The 12,989-nt window shown below is 32.3% G+C and overlaps 1 protein-coding gene across 1 annotated transcript; it reads right to left on the reverse strand.

The window, feature by feature from the left end:
* Positions 1 to 3,960: 3,960 nt before the first annotated feature.
* Positions 3,961 to 6,063, reverse strand: LOC105962780 (zinc finger protein CONSTANS-LIKE 16). The gene has a single exon (XM_088822835.1). The coding sequence runs from the start codon at positions 5,620 to 5,622 to the stop codon at positions 4,675 to 4,677; it is 948 nt and encodes a 315-aa protein (XP_088678961.1). The 5' UTR covers positions 5,623 to 6,063; the 3' UTR covers positions 3,961 to 4,674.
* Between the last annotated feature and the right edge of the window lie 6,926 nt (positions 6,064 to 12,989).

A 12,989-nucleotide genomic window follows, 5' to 3' on the forward strand; every position in this document is an offset into this window, starting at 1 on the left:
ATACTTTTTAAACGATATTATGGTACTTACACTTATGCTTTTGTTTATTCTTATAGAGTTGGTAGCACTTGGAGCTGATTCGTTCGTTCTCGATTCATAAGCTTTTGGCTTTGTTATTTGGTCCATTTGGAGTTATTTTGTTAGTTTTGCAACTGATTTGCATTTTGTTGTGGTGTTTATGGTGTTTATGTTTGACTTGTGCAAACATATTTTATGTTTTTGTTAGTTGTGAATGACTTTATTATTGCTTCAACAATATTACAGGTTTCCATCCATTTTTATTTTTGAGAATGCAAAAGTAGAGTTTTTGAGAATGCAAAAATAAAAAACTCTATGTTTTAGACAAAATTTGGGACTTCCCGGTCTCAATCCCGAATTCCCGAAATATTTACGGATCCCGATACACTCGGGATTAAAAAGTTTGGGACGGGATTGGGATTTAAAATTCCTATCCCGAATCCCAGAATCCCGATCCCGAATATCCCGAAATACCGAAATCCCGTCCCGAACTCACCACTAGGTAAAACTCTTAATTTGATATTTATCTCTCCTTTATTAATTTGATATTTATCTCTTGTATTTATAGTGGCTATCCTTTATTAATTTGATATGTATCTGTTATATTTATTTGTCTCCACGACTTATATTTATATGCATATTTATTTATCAAATTTAATTAACCAATTAATTATATTGATATTTATCTTCACGACTTGTCTTGTAAGACAAGATATAATTTAATTTAAATATAATTTAATTGGCTAATTTAATTAACCAATTAATTAAGTTTATGCGTCTACTTAGAGGATTCGAACTCGTAACCCCTTCAAGCACGCGAGAACACTTACTATTGGGACACAACACATTATTGAAAATTTACTAACAGTACGCATCTATTTCACAACTCTACAATGTATTATAATTATAAAACTTATATAGCTAGTGTTAAATAAACTCTTAATTCTCATATAACTATTATTATGTATTAAAAATCCAATATTAATAAATCTATAAATAATAATTTTTTAAAATCTAAGGAAATGCGAATCAACTCGTGTAATTTAAAAATGAATTTCGAAAGAATTTGAAGTTTGAATTGAATCATAAATCGTAAATCGTAAGATTTGAATCAATTAAGCTTGTGTGTTTTCAATTCGTAAACAATATTCAAAGATTTAAAACGATTAAGTTCAAGTCATTTCAATTCATAGACAATATTCAAATATTTGAATCGGTTAAACTCAACAATTTACAATTACGTATTAATCGAAGTAACTATGAATAGTTAAAGTTTAGTATCTTTTTATTGAATTTTATCACAAAAAGAATAAAATTTAATTTGTAAAAATCGTAAGATTTAATCGATTCAAATATTATGGTTAGATTAAATCTTACAATTTAGATTTGACTCTTACAATTTTTACGAATTAAATTTATTTTTATTTTTTATTAAAATTGAATTAAAGGGATATTAAACTTTAATTATAAATAGTTAACTCGATTAAAACGTTCTTGTCAATGGTTGAAGTTAATCGATTCAAATCTTTGCAACATATTTACAAATTGAACGGACTTGAGCTTAATCGATTCAAGTCTTACGATTTGATTCTTATGTTAGGAATTCAATTTATTATTTTTTATGATAAAATTGAATAAAAAAATATTGGACTTTAATTATAAATAATTACTTCAATTAATACGTTCTTGTCAATTATTAAGCTTCATTGATTCAAATCTTTGATAACGTTTACTAACTAAAAGAATTTGAGCTTAATCAGTCAAATCTTACTATTTGACTAAACTAAATATTAAAAGAAAAATCACAATATAGTATTTTGAGTAACTAATTGTAATAGGTTATAATCTATTTTTTTTCTTCTCAATAAACATCTTATTCTATTTTTTATTCGAAATTGTAACACTATCGATTTAATAACATAAGTGAGACTGTATCAAGTCACGCATTTGTTTATATTTAATTGAGTATTCTTTATATATTTCAATAGTGGAGTTTATTAATTTATATAATTAATAAAAGATATTTAGGGATATTGAACCGCAGTCCTTTATTCTTTTCAACTTTATTATATTAAATTTATTAATAATTTATTTAACATTATATAATAATAATGAATGTCGCATTTAATATTCTATTTAACATTATTTAAATACATATATTTATTATCATTTTACATTGTGTCTTGTCAATATATAAAATGATTGTTAGGATTGTTCATATAAGTTAATTTGCCCTAATGGTTAGCAGTGCTGAATGTAGTGAAATGTCTCAAGTTCAATTCCCAACTAATGCATCGAACGAAACTGGTTCACTGAGTTGGCCCGCTTGAATCTTGCTAAATTAGCTTCATTTTTTTAAGACATATTTATATTAATTATTTACTAAAATATAGTCAAGGCTTAATTTGCTTCATTTTTTGTAACACCAAACATGTTATTTTCCTAAGGTCCAAATTTGATTTTAGAAAATTAATAGTGATTGAAGCTTATCTCACCCTAGGCTAATCCTGATGTAAAATTTTATGGGTGATCAATCAGACCGGACGAGCCGATAAAAGACAATAACCGGATTCCACTAAAAAACTGACACGTGGACATAGAGCTATAGTACAAAATTACCCCCATTATATATCTTAGATTTCTTTTAGCAATATAATATGACAAATGGGTTTGCCCATCTAATACAAAACACAAAAATTAATAAAAAATACTAAAATATAAAACCTTTTTTCCAAAATTATTCACCCAACAATTTGTGTTCTACAAAAAAAATTAATTGTTCAAATTAGAAAAAAATTACTCCAAAAACCCAAAACCCCCTGAAAACCCGTGCGTTATTATTATTATTATTATTATTATTATTATTATTACTAGCACGGGATATTATTTCAAAAGTGAAAAAAAAAATCAATTTAATAAAAAATAAGAAAATATAGTACACTAACATGGTAAAATTTAATGATGTAGTATTATTCATATTTTATATAACATTAGTTTTTTTTTAATTTTACATATTGAGATTTATAATCCAAATATATAGATTAAGATTTAACCATTAGGGGTAGGATTCTTTACGGTTTAGTTTCAATTTTGATAATTGTTAAAAGTTATAGTTAGAAATTAGTAGAGAAAAAATATTAAAAATAAATATTTACAGAAATACCATTAGGGTTTTGTTAGGGTAGCCCAGCGTTATTTCTTTTATATATACGGTTTAGTTTCAATTTTGATAATTGTTTAAAAATAGTTAGTAGTAGAGAAAAATATTAAAAATAAATATTTATAGAACTACCATTAAGATTTTGTTAGGGTTGCCCAACGTTTCTTTCTTTTATTATTATTATTATTATTATTATTATTATTATTATTATTATTATTATTATTATTATTATTATTATTATTATTATTTCGTTAGTTGTTAACCATTTTTTGAAATGTTAGTTTAACCCCAAATTTACAACTACAGTAATTTAATTTAGTTTAGTTAGATTTAGAATTTGTTAATTAAACCATCCATGTGGCATAATATGAATGGAATCCGATTATTGTACATAATCAGCTCTTCCGGTGAGAATTTAAACTCAATGACCAAAGTGTATACATGTTTGTGAATGGGCCCCCCAAGGGAAAAAAAAAAAGAATTGGTGTTTCCTTGCTATATTTTTGTAAAAATATACATTTTGGCCCTTTCTTTTTTTGGTTTCTCTCCACACTTATGTAATTTTTTATATTTTTTCATAGTTTTTATTACAATATAAATATTATGGTTAAAATGTATACTATTTTACATAAAGTCTATAATTATTTACTTATTTTCGTTTTTGTTTATGAATAACTCTTCAAAAAAAAACCAGGATGCACCCCCCCCCCCCCCCCCCCCCCACAAAAAAAAAAAACCTATAATGTGTACTATTAGAGAAGTGGAGGAAAACCGTTTGGACATAGACATAAAAATTGCACCTCAATTTAATGGAAACATAACATGTTATGGTCGTATTTCCAAACGACCATAGTACATTATCAATCCAATCTGCAATATACAGACATGCATGCAATTGTCTGCTATATATTCTGGAACGTACAGACATTATACATACATGCATGTTCAATTTATTGATGTAACAAGTTATAAGGTAAGGAATTATTAGAAGCAGAAAAGGCGGTTGGCCTCTTAACAAAACGACCCTTCATTCTTGGTCTGTTCTCTGCATTTAACTTCCTAACTTGGTAACGAATCTTCTTAGAGAACAACCTTGTCCTTCTCTTTTCTTTATATCTTAACACTCTTGCTTCTCTTTCTGCATCATTGTTATTATTATTATTATTCCCTCCTTTTCTTCCTCCACACCAATCCGAGCTCCCACCCGAACATTCATCCTGCACCTCACATTCATACTTTTATTGATAAAAAATATGAAATGTATATATAAATAAAACTGTACGTTGAAATTGATAATGCACTTTCCAGAAGTGTATCCACATGCATGTACAATAATAATATATATATGATAGGATACAGGAATAGTCAAATATATGAATAGGCAAATACATACATGATTATCTAGTATTCGTGATGAATCTTATTCAATGTAATACATGTACCTCGTATGCCTAGACGAATATAAATAGGTGTATGATTGTGTTTGTAATTTAACATCATCTCAAAAAATATATATCCAACATATAACATATACATACCATGAATTGATCAAGATTGTCGAAGTGAGGTGGAGTTCCGTTTGTCCATGGACAACCTTTTGTAGCCCAAGCAGCGATGACTGCTTCATAGTTTAGCCTTAGCAACATATTATTATTATTATGTGATTCACTTCTGCTGCTCATGTCTTCCTCCTCAGATTTTGTCTTTTCTCCCGCCCCGTAATTATTACATGTTGCTATAACATCATCTTCAACCTTCATTCTTTTTGCATCTACAAATTCATCATTAATAATAATGCCCTTGTTTTGATCATCCTGATGATCAAATAGACCAATATTAATATTAGAACAATCCTCTTCATCAATTAGTAAACTGTCAACATCGGCTGCAAACAGATCCTCGTCGCAGCTACCCAAAAGCTCTGCAAGATTCAAATCAAGACACCCTTCAGCATCATCCTCGTGCTCCGGAAGCATATTATTAGCATCTTCTTCATTAAAGAAGTCTTGGCCAAAAGGGTCGAAAACCGGAACCCTATAGAGTAGAAACTGGCCTCCTTCGTTGTCCTCCTCCGCAAAAGGGTCTTCGTGAGCGTCAATCTCCGGGACAGGTGGAAGCAGCTGATTGGCCGGTGGATATTCATGAAGCAGACGTTTCGTCGTCGGCTTCCCATGTCTAGGGGTTCTGGCCTTTCGAGTAGTGAAGCCTTGATGCCAGGCTGGCGCATTTGCCGGTGGTGAGGCATTAGAGGTTTTGTCAAGGCGAACCCTTTCGTGTCGACTAGCCAACTGGTTGGCCGAATGCACAGAAGCATCGCACGATTGGCAAAGAAAAGCATCGTCGGCTGCACAAAACCAACGAGCCCTCTTCACCAAACAGCTGTCACATGCCCTCGCACTCTTGCCTCCAAGGGCATTTGAAACTTTACTACTGTCACTACTCATTATTCGTGATATACATACACAGCTCACTCAAACACGTATTTCGATAAATTGATGTTTGTATAATATACACACGTAAAACTCGCTGATTAATATTGAAGAGGAAATATGAAGTTGGTTAAGGACACACAAAATTAAAGAGGCCGCGCCCATGCAGTTTTGATGGTTTAATTTGCTACGATGAGTGAATGAATGAATCACTTTATTTTAGGGGGACCAAAATGCAATTCTTATCTGGTTTCTGATTGGCTGAAACTCTCATGTTGATCTTAAAGAATGCATTCTTATTGGCTGTGTGTCCTAATATGGGAATCCTAATGCATGGCTACAACGTAACCAATGGCCAATGGGTATGGGCCGGGCAACTATTTTGGCAGCTTGTTATATGTTTCTTTTCTGTCTTCATCACTAGTTGATGTAACAACTTTATAATAATAATTACTTTGTGTTTTTTTGTATTTGTGGTTGAATTAATTAACATTATATTCCTATTTGTAATTTATAGAGTTTTGTGGTCCTGTAATATATATAGTTATGGTTGCCTTTCACCTCTGTCTCACTATATTTGCTCAATTCTCAAATGGTTTTAACCTTTCTCCTCCACTTGGTACCTTATATATGGATGTGACATGTTTATTCAAATTTATTTACCAATAATTCTTTTTTTTTTTTCTTTGGGTGCTAACATATAGTCCTTTAATTTTCTTGTCCCTTTGTGTCACATTATGGGTGGCGAGTCGACCACGGCTATACTATTTAGTTTTTAATAAAAATACACAAAAGAAAAAAATATAATACTAAAAACACTATATGTAACATTAAAAATATTAAAAGAGTTTTATATTTCGGTATCACACTAGTATAAATGAAAGTGCTAAAGTGTAATAATTAAAATACTATAGACAATATTAAAAAAACATACCACTAAAAAAAAAAAAAAACTTTTGAGTGATAACACCTATCTTTCAAATAGTTAGGCAAAAAGTATTGTCACTATGCTTGTCACTAACGGGATGTCGCTAATGCTCTATAGTGACAATAAATAAGGATTAAGTGACAACAAAAAGAGCTATTAGTGACGATAAAAAAGATGTTGTCACTTAAGATATGCGCATTAGGTGACAACTTTTGCATTTGTCATAATTGGGGTATCGCTATTACAACTTTTTCTTGTATTGTATGTACATCCTTATGAATCAGTACTATGACTTACATGCGCGTCTGTATATTGAACGAAATAAAGTAGAGTGTGATTTTCAAGTAATAGTAAGAGGTATTTCAATTTTTTTTACGACAGTATATAAGTAAGTATTATATATAGTGTCTGAAAATGCATATAGAAATTGATCAATAAACCAAATATTTATGGATTATAGATTAGAGAGTTAATATATATTTTGTTTTAATTATCAAAAAAAATATATATATTTTGTTTCATTGGTCTGTTTAATATGCATGTGGACCTTACCTTGCTGCACATAAAGTCCTTTTGTGCCCCTTTGTGTCAGGTAATGGTGGCGAGTTGGCCACGACACGTTGTATTATTTATCTTACGGTCACTTATGCTATTTTTTTTTTTTTTTGAGTAATCACTTATGCTATTGTTAAGTGTATATTTTTACACTTTATCGTACCTTTTTATTTGAGCTTTTGGTGTGTTTTAACGATAATTGGTGCTTAAAAAGTTGATTTATTATATTTTAGGTACAAATTGAAGAATTGGGAAAGTATGGGGTCAAAACTATAATTTTGGAGAAAATATGGGCCAATAGTGAAAAAATCAAAATTCTGAAGATTTTAGCTCGGACGGCCGTCCGAGTTTTAGTTCAAATCGTGGGACGGCCGTCCGAGACCCCGAGGCAGCGCAGTAAACGGATTTTAATTGCACAAGGAAACTGACTTCTTTTCCAAGTTCTTCACCCTATATAAGACCAAGTCAATCACACAATTGGGAATCTTTTTTACGCAATTTCGAGAGCAACAAAGCAATAACGAAGACGAAGAATTCGAAGACTCTAAGCATAGATTTATCGTTTATGACTTATTGTATTTGTGTTTTTCCTTTAATCATGAGTAGCTAATTTTCTTATTTGTAGGATTTTATTTGGAACCCTACGTGGGATTTATGAACTCAATTCTATGATTTTATGCAAGTTTTAATTCCGGATTATTTCTTCTCCTTGTTTTATTAAGTTCATGAAACTGGCCACTTTATGTGCTTTTATGTTATTGTTAATCGCATGAATCGGAAGATCGGGTTAATAATTAGAATTGTGGTAGAAGAGCCTTTGTGGTATTAACGTAGGAATATAGTTAATCTCTTAGGTAGCCATTATTGAGATTTGTGCTTAATGTTGTGTTCTAGAATTAATTGCATAGGAATATAGTAACTGAATCTAGAGTATTAGAATCGTAATACACGCGGAAACGGGTTATGATTATTTTAGCATCTCAGGTTAATAATCCGGGTTAATTGCTTGTATAATTGAAGGAATTGGGGGAGTAATAATCACATAGGGGGGAGAATAAAATCCTAGGCTTGTCTACTTTAGGGTGGGCTTGATAATAATTGGTAGGATTTAGCGTCTAGGATTAAGTAATTAAATATTCCCTGTGGGTTCGATATCCGGACTTTTAGTCCACTATATTACTTATACGAGTGCACTTGCGTGTATGTTTTCGGCCAACAACTATGTTTGGTGGTGAACGGTATTTTAGAATAAAAATATGAAATAAAGTAATTTTAAGAGTAAAAAGCAGTTTGCCCCCTAAACGAAGTATTAGAGTATATTATAATACTAAGTGGCATTTTGCACTTTACCCCTAAACAAAAAAAATTGCACGTTTTTACCTAAACTTGTTAATTTGTTGCACGGTGTCCCCTAAACTGAATTTTCTGGTAACTTTGACCGGAATGCTAAAACATATGCTTTGCACGTGATATTTGCAGGGATATATATGTCCATTCATCTATATTCTATATATTAAATATAAAATAATAATTGAAATTGAAAAACAAAATTTGTCATCTTCTTCCCTTCACCCACCATCCCCAAACTCCTCGCCTGCCAAAAGTTCCAACTGCCACCGTAAACCTGAACAATAGGAAATACCGTACGTTGCAACAAACCGATCAGAAAAACCTTAAATCACAAATTCACCAAAACAACAACCAAATTCGAAGTCGAATTAACGTAACATTAAAATAAGCATTACAGGACCAATACAAACAAACCACCGCCTCCGACCCTCTTTCTCAACAAACTCTGCTCACCTCCAGACACAATCAAGCTAATACAAGAAAGTGATATTTCGAAAGCGGAAGCATACGGCAGCGGGTGTGGGGAAGAAACGGACAAGAGGAAAACGGAGAAGATAAATGAAAGAAAAACGGTGGTAAAAGGGGAAAAGGAAGAGGGTTTTGGAGAGGAAAAATAGACAAGGGTGATTGGAGAACCTGCCATAGTAAGAATCTATGGAATTCTTACTTGATGATGGTCGTACGGGAGCCGCCGGCACTGTCGTTATCCTTGAACAGTCTCCGATCTATGGCGGCGGAGATTGACATGTAGGAAATTAATTTGCTCCACCTCCATCGCCGCCGTCTTTACAATCCCTTTATACGGCTGCAATCCTCTCAATCTCTCCGAGTTACAGGGCAGCGAAGGAAATTGATTTTTTATAATTTGAATTGGGATTTCTTTTGGCTGGGCTTGGAGATGGGTTAGGGATGGTAGTGAGTTACAGCGCTTTTTCTTTTTGTTTTTTTTCTTATTTAATTATTTATTAATTTATTTTAATGATTAATTTATATTCAATATGTAGGATGTATATGAGTGGACAAATTTATCCCTGCAAATGTCACGTGCAATGCACATGTTTTAGCATTCCGGTCAAAATTGCCGGAAACCGTGCAACGAATTAACGAGCTTAAGTAAAAACGTGCAATTTTTTTTTTGTTTGGGGGGCAAAGTGCAAAACAGTCATTAGTTTAGGGGGCAAACTGCTTTTTACTCTAATTTTAATTTGTATTTTAGTTAAATGGATAATTAGTGAAAAACCCCCTAACTCATTTACTTATATTAAGGTGGATATAACATCCTTTTCATTATTAGTGAGAACCCCCACCTTATATTAAATATTTTTTTTAATTAATATTGTATTTTCACATGACTAATATATCTAATTTGCCCTTCTATGTTATATTTAAAATAACAAAACCTATTTTACGTTCTCTCTATTTCTCTTATTCTCCTCTCTGTTTCTCTCTACAAACGGCCGCCTCCAACTTCTTCCATCTCTGCGCCACAGCCGCCACCACCTCCAACCCTCTTCCATCTTTGTGTCGCCGTCTACTCTCTTCTCAACGGCGTTGCTCCCTCCACCGCCGCGAAAAGGATGCGGTCTTCACCCCTGGAATTCTCTCGTCAAGGACGGCGTTAGGGTTTTCGCCTAGGAGAATGACGAGACTATGCAGTGGCGCTAGGGTTCATATTGCGTCTGAGATTTCAATAGAAACCACCGCTAACATTGTTCTATTGTTTCAAACTAAGAAATAATATTTCTTAGTTAAACTAAGAAATAATATTTCTGAGATTTCAATAGAAACCACCGCTAACATAGTCCTCATTAAACATTGGTCCAAGTATTTTAAAAGTTTTGCATTGCAAATTTTGCACCGTAAATTTCATATTTCTTATTTTTAATTTCAATTTTTTTTAAATAAATTAAATGATTTTCTATCAAAAGATTTTAATTTCAAACTTATAAGTTTATTTTTCTTTATTATAGTTTAATATTTTCTATTAAGCTTTTTATTTTAATGGGATAATTATGATATACTCTTCACTACTTTTCATAATTAGAGGTAAATGATAAAGCCTTTTTTTTTTTTAAATACTCCGTTTCATTAAATTTTAATTTATCCTCACCCAAATTCTATGTATTCTTTAAAAATCAGCTAATGAAAAAAAAAAGTTGATTTGATTTAAGGATTCATTACAAATAAGCCAATCATGACGTACTTATTTATAAAATGGTCTAGATAAAAGACTATTTTATAAAAAGATCCACACATTGTCGAGCGATGTGTAAAACACTAAAGTACTCCATCACAGTTTAATATGCTCAAATTCCATCATTTAATTTAATTCAATCTTAATTTGACCTCAAATTTCACAAATTATTCAATTTTGACCCAAAGCTCAATTTTGAATATAATTTTACCCTTCGCCGCCGTTGACCGCCTGGTCTCCGGCGTTGAATTTTCTTTTCCTTTCTTTTCTTCTGATTTTTCCCCGATTTCCGGCTTTGACTTTTTTTTATTTTTTTTTTCTTTTCTCCTGATTTTTCCGGCGGTTTCTGGCGTTGACCGTTGGTCGACGCTGGTCTCCGGCGTTGACTTTTCCAATTTTTATTGTTTATTTATTTTTTGAATTGTTTTTTACTTTAACATCTTTTTGCCCTGTTTAAGCATCACTATTACTGTGATTGACAGTCATATTAACTATATTACTGTACAACACAGTAATATTAACTATACTACAGTTTAACACAATAGTATTGCTATATTACTCTCTATCACAGTAATATTAGCACAACAAAAATCACTATTATTGTGTAATAAAGTAATATTAATATGTTGACCGTTCAATAAAGGCAAAGATAATAAAAAACCAAAAGATGTAATATTGATGTGGTTGACAGTAATATTATTGTCATCCACAGTAATATTATTGTTATCCACAGTAATATTACTTTAACAACAATAATATTACAGCCACCACAATATTATTATTACATTCACAGTAATAATAATCGGTCAACAAATCAAACAAAACAAAAAAGCAAACAAAAATAATATTGATGTGGTTGACAATAATATTATTGTGTATACAGTAATTTTACCAGTAACGACAGTAATATTATTACGTTGACTTATCAACAAATCAAACAAAATAAAAAAATGCCAAAAAATAATAATATTGTTGTGGTTGACAGTAGTTGTATTGTCAACGACAGTACAATTACGTATATGTACTGTCAGCGATAGTATAATTATTGTGAATGACACTACAATTACGGTTAATGTTCAGCAACGGTCATAAAAAATGAATAAAAAATTTAGGGGAAAAAAACACTAAAAAAATCAACGCCGAAAACCGGCGACGGAAAAAGCATACATAAAAAAAATTAAAGAAAAGGGAAAATTAGCAAGAACCCCCCCCCCCCCCCCCCCCCCCCCCCCCGGGAAATGTGGTTGAGAGAAACCCCCTCTAAAAAATAATTAGAGTAAATCCCATTGATGATGCTAGAGATAAATCACCTAGAGTGTTGAAGTAGGATGAGCTGGAAGAGTAGAGTGGATCACTGGCTCACGAGCTTGGTGACCTTGAGATACCTGCGATCATAGAACACGTGAACTAGACCGGGGTTGATCCGGCGAAAACCCCTCCGACGCTCAAGTTAGACGTGCGGATTGTAGAAATAGTAGAGAGAATATGACTTGTAATATTATTTCGATAATAGGGCATACCTTTAATAAATGAATTATATCGTTATTTATACCTTATATGAGATTGTTGGGCCCAAACCTTATTCGAATGTGATTGGGCATCGGTGATAGTGGTCTACAATATTGGGCTTGTGACCCTGTAGATAAATAAATTGTAAGCCCATTGGGTTGGCCCAATTAAGCATATCACCCCTTATGCAGATTTTCAGCAAAATGAATTGTTAATAATCCCTAAACTACCCTTATTTAAATTTAATAACTTAATTCCCAACCCTACCCATTTATCTCCCCTCTCTCCTCATTTCCCTCACCCAAGCAATCAAATCCCGACTCTCTCTCTTCCTGCACATATCCATCAACCTCTTTCTAGTAAAAATCTCCAAAAGCACAGTCCCAAAACTGTACACATCCCCTTTGTAAGTAGCCACCGCCGCCTGTCTATACTTTGGCGGAATATACCCTAGCGTCCCCACAAGATCCGTTGACACATCCCACCATATTCTCTCCACTCCGCTGCGCCGCCGCCTCCACCGCTGTCACCCCTCATTTCCAAACTTTGACTTCTCACTAGAAACATCAAATTCGTGTTTACATCGACTCTCTTCTCCAATGGAACCAGGTTCTTTTTTAACACTGGCGTAGATTGGATTTTTATTTGTTATCGATATGGTTTTTAATTATTTTGGGGGGTTAATTGCAAATACCACCCCTGTGTAATCTCTAATTGCCAAATAACCCCTGTCAAAAAATAATTCACTCATGCCCCCCTGTGTTAACAAAGTCAAAGCATTGAGACCCCTAGAGGCAAATCGTGTCTCTCACTCGCCGTTTGTGCGATTATTCATGCTATTTTTTG

Source organism: Erythranthe guttata, chromosome 9 (genome assembly GCF_056151865.1).
Source record: "Erythranthe guttata isolate IM_541 chromosome 9, IM_541, whole genome shotgun sequence".
In the NCBI taxonomy this organism is placed as follows: Eukaryota; Viridiplantae; Streptophyta; class Magnoliopsida; order Lamiales; family Phrymaceae; genus Erythranthe; species Erythranthe guttata.